Source organism: Barbus barbus (genome assembly GCF_936440315.1).
Source record: "Barbus barbus genome assembly, chromosome: 39".
NCBI classification, from domain to species: domain Eukaryota; kingdom Metazoa; phylum Chordata; class Actinopteri; order Cypriniformes; family Cyprinidae; genus Barbus; species Barbus barbus.
In genome coordinates, this window is record NC_136717.1 from 11,936,183 (window position 1) to 11,952,676 (window position 16,494).

General features: G+C 37.6%; 1 protein-coding gene across 2 annotated transcripts in view; it reads left to right on the top strand.

The window, feature by feature from the left end:
• The first annotated feature begins 566 nt into the window (after positions 1–566).
• The window catches only part of ppfia2 (PTPRF interacting protein alpha 2), a 101,036-nt gene continuing 85,108 nt past the window's right edge, over positions 567–16,494 (top strand). The window contains exon 1 of one of the 2 annotated variants that reach the window (XM_079399348.1): positions 567–929. In XM_079399348.1, coding sequence (XP_079255474.1) covers positions 849–929 — 81 coding nt within the window. In that variant the 5' untranslated portion in view covers positions 567–848. The remainder of the gene's footprint in view (positions 930–16,494) is intronic. The other variant, XM_079399350.1, reaches the window with a different exon arrangement.

Genomic DNA, 16,494 nt, shown 5'->3' on the forward strand with positions numbered 1-16,494 from the left:
AATAAAGTACGGTAAATGGACTCTTGCTAAGCCAGGCTTTGCAGATTTGATTATCTTCCTCAACAATGGCTACATGTATTTTCCAAAATGCCAAGCAATGGAGCCAAATCGAATGAGACCCTCCTGTGTGCCCATGTCTGTAGAAACATTGAATTAAAAGGGCTCCTTTATTAACTGAAAGGAAGCTTATCCTGGTCGATACTGAAGTCATTCTAAATGACTGCATTGACATTCTTTTATAAAGGAGTGGATTGGCCTAAAGAGGGAAAAAATTATATTGATCCTAAACACTTGTTTTTAAAAGCAGGTTTGGGACTGGAGACTTTGAAGATCTGTGCACAATCAGAAAATCGGTCACACATATTAAACATATTTGTTTACGGCACCCTAAACATACAGTGGTAGCTCATTAATATGCGACTGGCTTTGCTATCTCTGAGCATCAACAGGGAGAGTCCCCGTGTAGCCACGCCCTCGCCTGATTCTGATATCTGATTGGCTTACAGGCAGCGATGCTGCATAATGATGTGAGGAGGCAGCATCTTATGGAGCAGATGGGCAGGTCCAGCACTCGGGTACACAGCGTCCGTGCTGTGAACATGGAGCCTGCTGCTGTATTTATCACTGACATTTCACACCCCTGATTGAGTCTGTCAGCATTGCACTGACTTATTATTTTAAACAGCGTGCATAAAAGCAGCGCAGTTATAATTTCTGTCCATCTGTGTGGGTGCGAGGAGTCAGCTGGGGAGGCACTGATCCCTGATCAGCTGAACTTGACGACAAGGATTTAATTCATATTGTGCAGCCGGAGACATACTGCTGATCACTTCTGCATTGGAGGAAATATGATTTTCTCAGACATGAACACGGGGACTAATTCCCCGAAGGTCCACCCGCCCAACGGGACGAGGTTTTACACATACCAGGCGAGTATTTAAAGTGTTTAAAAGCACAAAACTATTGCTCCGTTTCTTTATGCGCGTTTTGAGTATTATTTGCAGTTGAAGTCGCTTTTCTTTGACACGTCTGTGATGCAGTAGGCTACGTTGTTTTTAATCTGAGGGAGTTTTGGAAAAATGCGCACTCAGAGTTTGGTTGTAGTTGTACACAGAATAACCGGGGTTGATCGCGTTTAGGATTGAGTTTAGCCCTAAATTGTCATGATATCGATGTAGTTTAGGTCTGAATGGAATGTTTAAAGGCGTTAACCAACAGGATTGAGCGCGCGCATTCCTCTGGACGCTTAATAAATACATCACAGGACAGTAGCTAACAGTGACAGTAGGCTACTTTTTTATAAAATGTGATTTTTAATTTCAGTCCGTAGTCCAATAAATGACAATCTGCAAGTCAGGTAATTTTAAACCTGTTTCGCTAAAACGAAATGTTTTATTATGTTCAAGAAGGTTATAGGAGAACCAGACTAGCCACACGTTTTACTCCAGTGAATATTTCTCAGAATAGGTTTAACGTTGAAAGTTATTTGCTGTATAAACACATAGTTTAATGTCTTAGCTACACACACACACAAAAGAAAAGAAGAAAAAAAACGTCCTGTAGGATTACCATATTATAGTTCAGCAACATTTATGTCATAAAACAATTAATGAAACATCCAAAATGGAGAAGGTAACCAAAATATCAAACCGTTTTTTTCTGTAAATATGGTGTTAGTATTATTATTATTAATTAGTAATGAATAGTTGTGTAATAATAACAGTAATAATGTGATAAAATACCCTGGTCCAGCGGTCAGTCTCTTTAATTAATATGCACCAGTGGTAGATTGTGTTGATATACTGAATTGCATGCACTGCTCAGCTGTGACCCAAATCTCATGCATTGGAATGAGGGCAGTGTCTTTAGATATTGATTTTTGTAATGGGAGGCCATGGTAACCAAGCCGGTGATGATCAGTGAGATATCAGTGAGAGACTATGGCTTTAGAGATGATGATTTCATCGGAGCGCTTTTCTAAAGGTGCTGCAGATGCTTGTTTAACCATCTGTATTGATATTTGTTTGTGGATTATAGAGGTTTATTTTTGGTTACCCTGTGCGCTAAAAATACTGCTGTGTGGTTAACCTCCAGTTGTTTTCAGCTTTGCTCATTTTGAGTGAGTGTGTATTCATTATGCCATGTTTCTCTGTGTGTAGTGGCAGCTTGTCTCATTATTAGTAGAGAGGTGCTTTCCATGGAAAACTGCCTGAGAGATTTTCCTCCGAATTAAACGACATGGTTTATGTTCTGTCCTGACAGTTTCCCAGGTACAGCAACAGCATGAACAATCTGAACAATCTAAGCATGCTCCGCAGAGACAAGTTGGGGTTTTGAAAGCTACACAGTTGTTTACTGCAGTGGGTCTCGATTGGTTTTGCTTCAGGACAGAATTTATACCTCAGCAAACTTCCAAGGGTGACGCAGGATTATTATATATTAATTATATCATAAATTATATTATTATTTTATATTGATATTTGATCATTTATGGGGCCTTCGAATATTGTGTTGGACAGCGTCAGAGTCAAAAATGTTGAGAACCACTGCTTTAAAGCAAATGGACAAATTGAAATGAATCTGTATTTTGTATTAATTCATAAACCCAACAAATCTAATTATAAACATGAAGCCAACCCAGACTCATTAGAAAGACATGACACTGACTACATTTCTGCAAAACCTGAAATACATTTCTCAGGTGAATTTCGCTACACTTTCAGGTGACAAGTTCACAAGAGGTGCTATAAGCAAAATATTTTTTTTTTCTTTGTATTGCTTATAGAGGTTTGTTAAACAGCCCAGTATCATAAAAGATCATGCCTTTGGGTACAAAATGGTTGTAAAATATTATGCTGATGCTCTTTTCAAGGCAGATTTAAAGTGAAATGTCCAGTGAGTGGGACTACTTGGTGTTTTATCCAAAACAGCTGGACATGAATCTGGCAATGTTTTATGTTGGTTGTTGTATGTATTACAGCAATTCATAAATTACATGTCGGTGAATGGCTGTAACAGATTAATCTCTAACACGTTTGGAAATAACATGCCACTTACACTAAACCCTAATCTAAAGCTAACCGATAATGTTAACAAAAGCAAATGTGAGATCAAAACGCAACTTTGTCATTTTACCTTCCTTTTTGTGGAGTTTCGTGACACGTGTTTCACTAGACTCATACCTGAGCACACCACGTCGCAAATGCAGTGCTGTATCAGGTGAGCTACAGAGCAAGTTTACTACATCAGAAAAGCCATACATGGAGCCGCCTATGTGACACAAATGGTAAAATGTATTAGTTTATCAAATCATGCACTGTGTTAAAAGTGTTTTAGGTCATAGTATAGTATTGCGTAAGAAACCACGCAAAATTAATCCTTATTAATTGATAATACGCCCCTATAAACATAAACATCTTTTTTGGGGGGTGTTTTACTGCTTCTAGTGTTTATTTCAGCTGGATACTGCAGTGAACGTTTTTACAGGCATGTATCAAATCATGCATTTCCAGTCAGCCTGGGTTAGAATGGGCAATTGACAAATTTTTTTAAATGCATGAATATACCGCTGTTTCTTGATTTTTGCTGTTTCCATGAACCACACAAAACACATTGCGGTTAGCACAAATCATGCTTATTCTCGTGGTAAGTTCACCTGTATTATTGTAGTCTGGTTGGCATTTTGTTTTTAGACAGTTTTTTCCATGTGGTTATCCACCTAATTTGAATCTTCTCCCAAGCGATATATGACTGAGTTTGATTGGACAGCCTTTGAAGTCAATAACAAATGACTTTGCCATCCTAACTACACAAAATTATATGGTTAGTTGAATGTTATTATTTGCAGTTTGATTTGTCCTGCTTTTAGTGACCGTTTCCTATTGTCGCTTGCTTTTTCTACCTCAGTATTTTTCACACGTATAATTAAATGCTTTCTGATCAGACTGATGTTAATTTCATAAGAGTGTTTCTAGCACTCTGTATTTTTGTACAGATGATATTTCTCACTATTTCTCCAGCATTGCTCCCCAGACCTGGCAAACACTGCGCAGAGTCAATATTAGTGTTGGCAAAGCAAAGCATTCTCCAAAGCTGTGTGTATGTATGTATGTATGTATGTAGGATTATTCAAGCACAATACTTGTTTTGTTAATGGTGTTTGCATGAAGCATGGAACAAATATATCATCAACGATAGACTCTGTATTAGTGCACACCCGTCTGCTGTAATATGGGAAATTTGAGTTGAAACCAATAGTGATTTAGCTCACTGATCCTGCACAGAATTCGTAGCATAAATGGATTACCGATTGTATTCTATAGGTAAAAGCTATAAAAAAAAATAAAAATATAAAAAATGTAAAGCCCTTGCAATCTGGGGCTGTGTCAGAATATGGTGAGCATAATTTCATTACCTTGGCCTCTCCCCTCATAGCCAGTGCAGTTTTGCCCCGGACACAAATAATAAAAGCCAGTGAAGGGTGGCTTCCTGGTTTATCCATTGGGATTAGTGGGAAAATGAGAGGTTGTGGGGGTCTTTGGTTTGTTTAATGGGAGCTCATCGCTGTTTTCCAATAACGACGGTGAGGAGCATGGCAGTAAAAAAAAATTTTATTAACATTTTATTTACGTTTTATTTGAAATAAAATATTTTACTAATATTAAAATTAAACGGTTATTCATATCATTATTATATAATACATTTACTTCTTTCACTTTTTTTATCTGAAGCGATTTACATGTTAGCGATACAAGAAGTAATTTATCTTATCTTATATATATATATGTCTGCGTGTGTGTGTGTGTGTGTTTACAGAGTTCTGGCATGAAACTCTAGATGGCGCAGTCCGATAGGTCTAACTCAATCTGACCTTATGATATCATCACATGGCACAGCTGATTGGTTCTCTCCTGTGTCGGTAGCCAATGAGCTCGCTGCTCAACATTAAAATATATGACTAGTGCTTGCTGTAGCAGTTGCAGCTTGCTTCAGAAACCCTTCACCTTCCCCAGCTCCACCTGTATAGATCTGCTATAAGGTGATTCATGCATGCTATATGGGGGTTATTTCACGTATGTTATATTTGCAGCAGCAGTATTACTTACATGCTCACAGCAGCATGTTGTGGATGTATTGGAAGTAGCGTCGGTACTTACTCTGCCGCAGCAGCAGCGTAGCAGATCTATTCCACCAAGACCAAATAGATTAACATTGTCATGTACATTACCATGCCAATCCCTCAAAGAGTTATGACAGAAATATATATGTATATATATATATATTGTCATGCGGTGAGGAATCACACGACAGGGATTTCAGGTTAAAGGCCCCGGAGGGTGGCTTTATTGTTAAGGAGGGAAGTGCAACCAGGGAGAACAGTCCTCGTGGATGCTCCAGTGCGGTGAGTGCTTCCTTCCTTCTTTCCCAGTGCAGTGAATCCGTGCTGTGCTCCAGTGAGGCTGGTCGGTCACACGCTGCTGTCTGTGGGAGAAATGAGAAGGCGAGTTAATGCTTAGTCTCATGGTGAAGTCTCCCTGTGTGTGGGGCTTGCGTGGCTTATGTAGCCGCCGCCTGATGAGCCGCAGCTGTGACCGATCAGCCTGTGATGAGGATGGGCAGGTGTTCCTCGCTTGTTTCCAGGGCGACGCTGATGACACTTCGGGACGCTCGTAACAATATACTGTATATGTTTATATAAATTAATTATGATGCCAAATGTGTAGAAAATGTAACTTGTTGCAGGTTTTCAGTTGCACAGGTGACAACCTGTGCAACTGAAGTCGTGGGGAAGTCGGGGCCTAATGGTTAGAGAGTCGTACTCGTAATCGAAAGGTTGCGGGTTTGAGTCCCCGGCCGGCAGGGATTGTAGGTGGGGGGAGTGAATGTACAGCGCTCTCTCCACCCTCAATACCACGACTGAGGTGCCCTTGAGCAAGGCACCGGACCCCCAATTGCTCCCCGGGCGCCGCAGCATGGCTGCCCACTGCTCCGGGTGTGTGTTCACGGTGTGTGTGTGTGTGTGCATTTGTTCACTACTCTCTGCTGTGTGTGTGCACTTGGATGGGTTAAACGCAGAGCACCAATTTCGAGTATGGGTCACCATACTTGACAATACGTCACAACTAACTACAGGTGACCCACAAACTGGTCCAGGCAGAGGCTGATCACAGTTATGTGCACTAGACCCCAGGTTAGCCAAGGGGGACTGTCCATTTAAGGAGTATTGTAATTGTCCTGCTGAAGGCTAAGTAATGAGAAGGAGATGAGAAATGATGTGGGTGAGAGACATGTCAGAACATTATTGGGGAGATGGATGGAGAGAGATTGTGATGGCTATAGAGAGGGGGTGTAGGTTTAGTCACACTAATGACTTGACCCTTCTCACACAGGACTCAGTCCAGCCCAGAATACTAAACCAGTCAGACTAGAAACCTTTCACTGGTGTCTGGTATTGGTGAAGGTTACTTGTGAGAAGTTTTATTATTTAGGTGATTAAGGATTCTTAATCACCTAAATAATAAAGTGTTAAAGGGACATGAGTTTGAGTGTATATGCTGACAGAATTTTCCTTTTAAATACAGGTAAAGACATAAAGAAGACTTGATAATTTAGAGCAATGTTAAATGTTTTATGGAGCCTATGTAAAGGAGAAAGAGTGCTTTTTGTTGCTTGGATACAAAAGGACGGTGATCCGCATACAACTCTATGATACTTTTAATGGCAGTTGTATCCATCTTAAGTACGACTTCCTTTGTCTCGAAGACGTCTTATTGAGATCTAATGCATTAGAATTGTCCTGAGTCACTTGACTTGTTTGAAGCCATCACCTTCCATTCAAATTTGTCTCATCATTTCACAGCACATGGACTTTGATTACCCATGATTCAGTGCTCTGTCCTTTTGTCTGCAGGGCTCTCGCTGCCAGGGTTCGTGGTGATGTAACCTTGTTCAATCAAACCTGATTAGCGTGGAAAAGCCCTTTCAATCACGTATTTCCTGAGATGGAGGCTGCAGTGAGGATGACAGCCATATTATATTCATTAAACGAATTAAATGACTAATATTAGATAACGGCTGCTACTTATTTGAGAAAGTGTCAGTTCAATTGGTTCACTGTCGATGGCAGTCAAGATTTAACGTTTAAAGGGATAGTTCGGCCAAAAATGAAAATGTCTCATGTTGTCCCAAACCTGCATGAAGTTAAAAAAAGTTAAAAGTCGCTAAAGCTGTATGGCTGCCAATATTCTTCATTCTATCTTCTTTTGAGTTACAGAGGAGTGATTCATTTTTTATTTTATTTAGACGTAATAGTACTTTAGTACTTTTTGGCCATTTACAGTAGCAGGCAAATAATTATCGTAATTAGGAAATGTCCAAATATTTTGTGCTGTTAACGTTTGTGCTCCCACTGTAACTTCTGATGTTGGTGTTTGACAGTTCAGAATTTGACACCAAGGTAGATCTTTGTTCTGGACCACAGGTGGCACTTTGATAAATACAAATGACATGCTGTCACAAAGCAAAGGCCTGATTCAGTCCACCCACCACTGCTGCGCCATTCAGTTCAATGATGTATTCAATTAAATCCTCTATTCAATCAGAGGTCAAGGCAAAGACAAAGTGATTTCGTTGCTTTATAAAAGAGAGGTTAATATGGAGATTTTATTCAAAAGCTTGGGTTTGTTTGTGTGGCTTGCAACAAATAGAACATGAGGAAGTCCAGAGCACTTTAAAGGATCTGGCTCAGGGAGGATTTAGCTGTTCAATGATTGTGTTTTGTGCAAAATGTTTTCAAAAACAACTTATGTCGTGATTAATCTCCATTAATATCTCAAATATTTAGTGTCCTCCAGACCCCGATCAGTAAATTATTTTAGGGTGGGTGTTCACACGGGTGTTCAAAAACAGCAGACAAAGCAAACAGTTTTTTTGTTTTGTTTTGTTTTTTTGATTGATTTCAAACAAAAAATATGCCATTCATGGGTGATTTGACTAGTTGAGTAGACCAGTAAGAAAGATTAAGACATATTTTTTAGTATGACAGGTGAAATACAAATATTTTTTTCATGTCTTTAGTATTTTAGCATATATAATTCTCTGAAAATGCTGCTTCTCCTTTAAACCTCACCCATTTTTTGTTGTGTTGCATTGAAAATGTTCTTTTTATTTAAATGTTTTTATTATTATTTTAGTAATCAGTAATAATCAGTAGTAGCAACAGTAGTAGCAGTAGTATACAACCGTCCTGTCACTCTCTTTTCTTTTCCCTCATGAGTATTTGGTCAAAGCAATCACACAGTTTCTGAGCTCTCTCTCACTCTCCTCTCTGTCTTTGAGCAGACACGCTCCAATGCCGCTCCAGCCAAGTGTCAGGAAAAACGGATGATGGGGCCATGCCTCTTCATTAAAAGTGCAACTTTTTAGTTTTGTTTCAGCCAGCAGTTTTGGGCACTGCAGCGATTAGCGCGGGGGGGTTAGATTGGGGTATAACTGTATGTCAGCACAGTGCTGTGTTAGCACTGCGATTTCAAATCACAATCAGCTCGTCGTTGCATATGAAGAGGCCAATAAGCACATGTATAGCAGTTCAGATGTGATGCAGTCGTCAGTGCATTTATGGGCTGATAGCACGTTATGGGCTGTGGTAATGGCAATTAGTCAGCTATTTATATTTGTGCAGTCGCTTGCATTGTGCCTGTTGGCGGAATGAGGAGGTAGAAAAGCTTTGCCAGTTTAAAAGCCCATTTGACATGCCTCAGGTTTACAGAGACGTGTTCCAAACCCCATTGAGCTGCCTACCTAGACATTTTTAGGCATTGTAGGTGTGTTAATGACGCAAAGGCTGTTCCAAAGGGTTTCCTGCTAAAGTATGCTGCCTTAAGCGAAGTGTACACTACAAGATGCATGCTTCCTTTGAGTTGGCGAGATTGTCTGCAACAACAGTCCCAGATCACAGTGTATGAAGCCTGTTTGAATTATATTTGACCAGTCACCAGATGTGTGCTCACTTGCCTTTGCAATCACCACCAGTGTTTAATGAGGATGGGGCCAGTGAGAGAGAGTTTTGGCCCAGTCGTTTTGGGTGTCATTTGCCCTTTTGGGTCAATGGTATATAAATATATTTTTTTCTTTTCCTTTTCCTTTGAATGCATATTTATGCCTCACAGACATTTGGTTTCCTGGGATTTGATGCAAAATTCTGCTTTTTAACATTTTAAAATTGTCAGTATGTTTTGCTGAAATTTCATGACTCTTTTGTGATCATTTTGGTAGCATTAGTAAGAGAATTATAAACCAGTCATTTTTTGTCATATGCTGTCATTTTCCAGGAAATTTTAAAATGAATTTACTGCTGTTTTGGAGTTACTTCTGCAATTATAATACATTTGATTTTGAGCTATTATTAAAATTTCCTAAACTTGATTTTTCACATTTCTAAAAAAAATTCTAAATTTAGCTTGTGTGTAAAATATGTGTAATATACAGTAATATTTTTAATTATTAGATCTTATTAATTATTAATATTGATTATTATATATATTTTTTACAAATATTTGACTAATAAAATGTACTATATACAGTAGATTATATTAGATGGATATATGCATCACATAAAATTAAAGTTTAATATTTTTTTATTATGTATTTATTATTAAACTTGTTTAAAAATATGTAAAAGAACCTTTTTCACTCACCCGACTGGGCAAGCAGTAAAAAAAATCCTTATTGTCGAGCCCTGACCACTAAAACTGACCACTGTTTTAATATATTTTTTTAATTACACTTAAAGTTTTAATATGAAAATAGTTAAATCTAATTAAAATGCTCAGTTTCACCCAATATATGTCTGTTTTGAATATTTCTTTACAGAAATACAGTCTTTAGCTTAGCAGCATGCTAATACTAGATTGTAATGCTATCAACTATAAACAGTGGAGTATGTTGTGCTAGTGAGGAACACTGTTTATGTGACGCTCATGGATGAATGTTAATAGAGTGTTGGAAGAGTGAGTCTTCAAAACAGTCATGTTTAAGGTTTCATTTTGGCTAGGATGCTGCCGATGGACAATAGACAGCAAGGCAGCTCACTAGGTGTTGGACCAGGGCCATAGTCTTTCAGTGCCAGAGTCATATCCACAGGAGCACTGCCTCAAGTCAACACTCCACCTTAAAGATACACCTCTCTCTTTCTTTCTCATTTAAGCCCATGTCGGATTACGGCGGCAATTCCCCACAGCAGATGTGCACGTGGATTAGACCAGCAGGGCTCGACTCATGATTTTGACGTGATAGTGGTTCTTTGAACCAAGAAGGATGACCATTATGACTGTAGTGCTGCGACACCACCCAAAACAACTCATTTCTGCTTAACTGTTTTGTATTTGTTGTTTCCATTGGCTCTTTGAATGAGAAAATTTCTGCGTTTATAGATTTTCTTCCTGCAACCTGTAGTTTGTTCTTTGCCTTCTTTACATCAGAGATACAATGGACTTTATTGAGATTATTCGAGCTGCACAATTGCCTTTGACTTCCGTGCTTTTAGTCACAATGGATGTTGAAGCTTTATATACTTATGTCCCTTTTGAAGGGGGTTTACAAGCAGCAGAATATTATTTAAATCAACGTGCTCAACAGGTCCCTAATACTGCTTGTTTAATTGATCTCATGAAACTTGTGCTTACTCATAACTAATTTTAGTTTGGACCTGATTTCTTTTTGCAGATTTCTGGAGTTAGCATGGGCTCTAAAATGGCTCCAAGTTTTGCATCCCTTTTTTGTGGGCTGTTTGAAGAACAGTTTGTATTCAATCAAGCATCTAATCCCTTTATTAAACATATTGTTTTGTGGAAACATTATATAGATGACATCTTTTTCATTTGGAGTGGCACAGAATCTCAGCTTGCAGAGTTTCATGAATTAGTTAATGCAAGCAGTGATGCTTTGACATTCACTATGTATGCTCAGCCAGATCAAATGAATTTCTTGGATGTTAATGTGATTCTGACTGAAACTGGACTTGTAACTAGCCTGTATCGTAAACCTACCGATCATAATACGCTTTTACATGGATCATCATATCACCCTGTTCCTTTGAAACGTTCTCTTCCTGTTTCCCAATTTAGTCGGATTTGTGGAATCTGTAGCAGAGATGAGGACTGTCAACAACAAGCGGAGAACTTGGCTGACAGGTTCAGGCAGAGAGCGTACAAAGAGGAATGGATTCAAGCTGCCGCCGCACGTTTTAGCAATGTTTCCCAACAAGATTGTCTGGTTAAGAGATCTAAATGTGAGTGTGTGTGTGTGTGTGTACTATTAATTTAGTAAAATTTTAATTATATTTTATTTAAATATTTAAATACATTTTAAGTAATATATGATAAATAAAAATAGATTATAAATGTACATTTTAATATTATTATTATTTTTTTTTTTAAAGATTCAGTCCATAACTTTTTTGTTCAAAATGTATATAAGCAATTTATATATGTGTGTGTGTGTGTATATATATATATATATATATATATATATATATAGTATAGTATCTCATATTTTTATATTGCTTCTATAGAGCTTCTTTAGTTCAAATTACACTAGAAAAAGTGTTTTTTTCCCCAAGCTAGTCCACCAAATGAAAGATAGGACTTCCATTGCAACAGCCACCGTATTGAGCGATAGGATTCCCAATGAGCCGTCCGCCTCCTCCTTCTCCTTATACCGTCTCTACAAGGTCATATCCTGGGTGATTGTATGCACGCACACACACACAAACACATTGCATGCACACAACTGTGCTGATTGCAATATCGAAGCATTACCGGTCAAGAACAGAACAAAGGCATTTTGTTTACAGTGATCAAGCAAGCAGCCTTTTGGGAATTTTACCATTTGACCTTTCGTTCACCGTCGTGGTGCCCAGCGTAATTGCTCGCAAATGTCCTTCCAATGTGATTCCAGCAGCAAAGTGTGGCCTATTTTCCTCTGTGTGTATGTATGTGTTTTAATCAGGCCTTGTGCATTAAAATCTCAGTGGGGCAGATGGGAGGGAGTTTGACCCACTTTGATGGATTCCATGCCGATTAAAAGGATGAGTGAGCTTTCGAAAGCACGGCGACCCTCTGTGTGCGTGTGTGCGCACTAGGGATGCGCAGATCTACATATTGTCATAATCATACTCAGATGGTGTCCAAACAAGTCGGTCTTAAGGAAGACCTGTATAATTGGGGTCGTTTAGGGTCATGTCCTCAATGCTCTGATCAGACGCGTTTTATATGGGTTGTTCATATAGAGTGCATTCTTAAGTTCAAAAATACCTAGAGAAAGCACAGAAGAATGGAACAGAATTATCTTGAGATGCATTCTTAAGTTGTTTTATATTAAAAATGCAATAATGTGTGCCTGCCATCCAGTAATCGCAATAAGCTTTGTGCTTTGTTACCTTTGATATGAAACAATGCTCATTTTATCATGAGATTTAAATAATAAATGCTGCATTGGTAGTCTTTAACAAATCATTTTGACAGATCATTGTAGCCACCTCAGTTCAAACTAATTCTCTAATTATCTTTTCCTCTTTACTACTAATAAAATCACAACATTAACATGGAATATTAGAACCTATGTTAAAAGAACAGTACAACATTCTGCATTGGAATATTTTGCTAAATATTTGCACTATATGTAGGGGATTATGTACATCCATTTGCCACATTACTTGCCACTTAAGTAAATAATTAGAAAGGAAATATTGATTTGAGTTATTTGAATATTTGAACGCAAAGCTTCTGTAAACAAAGCAGTTGCTATCAAGCAGCAAGTTCAAACTAGACAGATATTTAAGAGATATGGTACAGTCATACCAATTATTTCATGGCATTTCACCACATAAATAATTATAGCGATAAAAGATTTTGATTTAAGATTAAACTGTTTTAAAATCTTACCACTTTGTTAGTTATCTAATGATCAATTACAGGGTACAAAACAGTCATCGCAAAATGGCAGTACCTGCGTTTGTATGAAACAAGAGAGAGCGAGTCTAACCAAACACAAAGCGTCCATAAAGATAAGCAAGCATATAGCGTCTACTTCAGTTACCCGCATGAGACGGTGTTTATCAGCTTTTGCTGGTTGTTATCGAGGAAAAACATTGGCTACCTCGAAAAGTTGCGACTGACCAATCAGAATCAAGTATTCCACAGAGATGTGTAATAATTAGGGCTGAACGATTTTGGAAAATAATCTAATTGCGATTTTTTTTTTTTTTTTTTTTACCAATATTGCGATTTAATATGCAATTATTTTTAAAATCTCTTTATGTTCTGTATTCAACAAAGACAAGCAATAAATCATTATATAGTATGACCAACACAGTATTTGATAGATTAAACATAAATGTTCTTTTCTGAATGCCAGGCCTGTATGTTATGATGAAATTAGGTGATGCGTGAATTGATATGAATGACATTTTTAACAACTACAATCACAGTAGTATACTGACTGATTTATTGAACTACAGTCTTGTAAGCATGTAATAATTATGGCAACATAAAGCACTGACAAATAAGCCTGGTGTAAACATTATGAAAGTCAGTAACAAATTACACAAACTAAAGTAGATTGCAGAAATATCAAAATAAATCTGTTGCTTGACCACACTCAGTATTTAAAGTCACTGTAATAAATATATATTTAAACGTGGGGATTGCACTTTTTAAACACTGTTAACTTTAGACAGACTTTAAATAAATAAATAAGAATATATATATTACCTTATTATATAGCCAATAGTCGAAGTCTTCAGTAATGAAATGCACCGTAAAACTGTTACTGCTTTTGTAATTTCCATGTGCTGTTTTGAAGTAGGCTACGTTCATATATGCGCTTTCAAACATTTCCGCGTGTAGCGTGCCAGGATTGCCAGGTTTTCACAACAAAACCCGCACAATCGCGTTTCGAGGGGGGTACACCGCTAAAAATCGCATTCTGTGGGGTAAAATACACGTTTTTGGAGGGGTTGGGAACCATGGACTTGGCAACACTGTATCGTGCCAACTTGATGCTTCCTCTGAAGACTGCTTAGATGTGTCCGACTTGAAACAGCACTGCTAGACCGATCGGTGTGTGGCATCAAAGTACTGCGAGAGCTATAAGAGAGCGGATGCCTCCTTATGCTTTCTCTTGCTGTACTTTGATGTCATACACCGGTTTTCGACCTTCAAGTATCGACCTTTCGACCTTCCTCTTTACTCTTGCGTGTCACGTGACAGAATGTAATCGCAACCTCTGCGGTTGAAAAATCAAATTTTTTCATATTGCCATATCGCAAATGCATTTAATCGTTCAGCCCTAGTAATAATAGATATTATAGTTTTTATTGTTAGTGACATCTCATTTATTGTTTGACCAGTTTTATGACATCTGTCATTTAAAGATTTATATTTAAACAACAAATGATATAAAAATTGCATGCTGATTTAAATGCTTGCATACAAACTCATTTTTTATTTAAGTGTTGTCTATTATATCTAAAAAATAGCAGTTGTCTGTTGTTAATTTGAACCTTTATAATGTTATAGCAATGCACCGACTGTGACAGGGTTCCCTGTATATTTTACAGCGTCAGTTGAGAGATTATTTTCCTCAGGAAAAATGTACTGTACATGTACTGTACCTGATAGATCCAATCATTATTTAATTGAAATGTGAATCTGAATCAGTTTCGATTTCTGAAATCTGTTGACTCTCTGCCCTAATAACAAGAACATCTCCGTCTCACTTCCTTTTCCCACTTTCTTCATTTCATGCTTTATTTTGTATACATGAGCTACACTTTTTATTGTGTTTGTATAACAGTTTTTTTTTCTCAGTTTTTGCCTTTTTTCTTGCTTATTTCTGTTCCAAACTGAAGTGAGCTGCCTACCTAGACAGCATTTTTAGACATTATAGGTGCATTCACAATGCAAAAGAAATCACATATATGCCTTATCAATAAGGCAATCCCAAAAATCCAGTGCAATAAGTGAAAAAGTGTTGTAAATGGTATTGAAGGAAACATTGGTTATATTTTATTCGGAGCTGAAAAGAATCATCTAGGCTACGTGTGTGTGCTCATATGTGTTTTATGCTTAAAAACACATAGCTAACACTTATTAAATTGTTAGCCTAGCAACATGCTAATGTCACACTAGAGTCATTTGTAAAATAGATTTACATGTACATAATTATAGAGTCAGGTGATTGACTGAACATCAGATTATCCAAGATTCTGTTGTTTGTGCAGCATGTAGATTTCATTGTGGAATAGGGATACATTGATTGACACTTGAATATTGTTAAATGATGGTTACATAACATTAAATGTTGTAAAATGTTATCTAATATTGCACCTAGCCCACTCTCACCGCAAAGAATAGGCACATATGTAGGGCATATCTAAAGGGAACCATTAGTAGTTTGGACGCCATGCAGATTTGTCCTTTACAAAATCAATATACAAGCTGACAAATGGCCTTCGTTATTTAAAATGCTGTGATAAAATGATATGTGGCCTGATTTATTTTTAAGGGGTCAAATGAACTCATTTCAGCGAAAGACTGAAAGAATGAGAACAATCTTTCCTCTCTTTTCAGTATCCTTAGTTTTCATTCTTTATCAGCTCCCTATCTTACCCATGATGCATTTGTCATTCTGACTTTAGCTCTCGTTTGGCCGCTGTTGGTTAGTGTTAACACCTTTACTGTTTATCAGGCGTGATAAACATTAGCATTTTAGATCTCCCATCGTCTTTCTTCCTTTGAATGACCTGAAAAACGTGGTTTTCTTTGGGCCTTTAAAGGGAGAGTTCACCCAAAAATGTCAATTTTGTCATTTGCTCACCCTCATGTCGTTCCAAACCTGTATGAGTTTCTTTCTCATGTTGAACATAAAAAAAGATCATTTGAAGAACGCTGGTAATCAAACAGTTGATGCTCTGCATTGACTTCCATAGTATTTATTTCCCTACTATACAAGTCAATGGGGACCAACAACTGTTTGCTTCTTCAAAATATCTTCTTTTGTGTTTGACATAAGAAAAAAAACTTTGGAATGACATGAGGGTGAGCAAATGATGACAAAATTGAATTTTTGGGTAAACTATTCCTTTAATTCTCATCATTGTTGCTCAGGGTTAAAGTGACAGAAATGGAAGCACTTTCTCAATAAAAATATAAGTGCATCGATGTATGTCACACAGTCTCTATTCAGTCTTCTGCATTGTGGCTTCATTTTAGTTCTTAGCCAAGTTTTTCCGATCAATGTGTCTTTTTAGCATGGCTGTGTTTAATTTAAAACAACATCGGTGTGTTCATTTTTTGTTTGAAAGCACTGCAATTAACCATTGATTATTGAATTACACAAATCTGAATCCTGATAATAGGGATTGTTCTGTAATGTTGATGGGTTTGGCTAGCTCATCTCAGTGGAGTGTTGCTGCAATTTGTAGATAAGATTTAA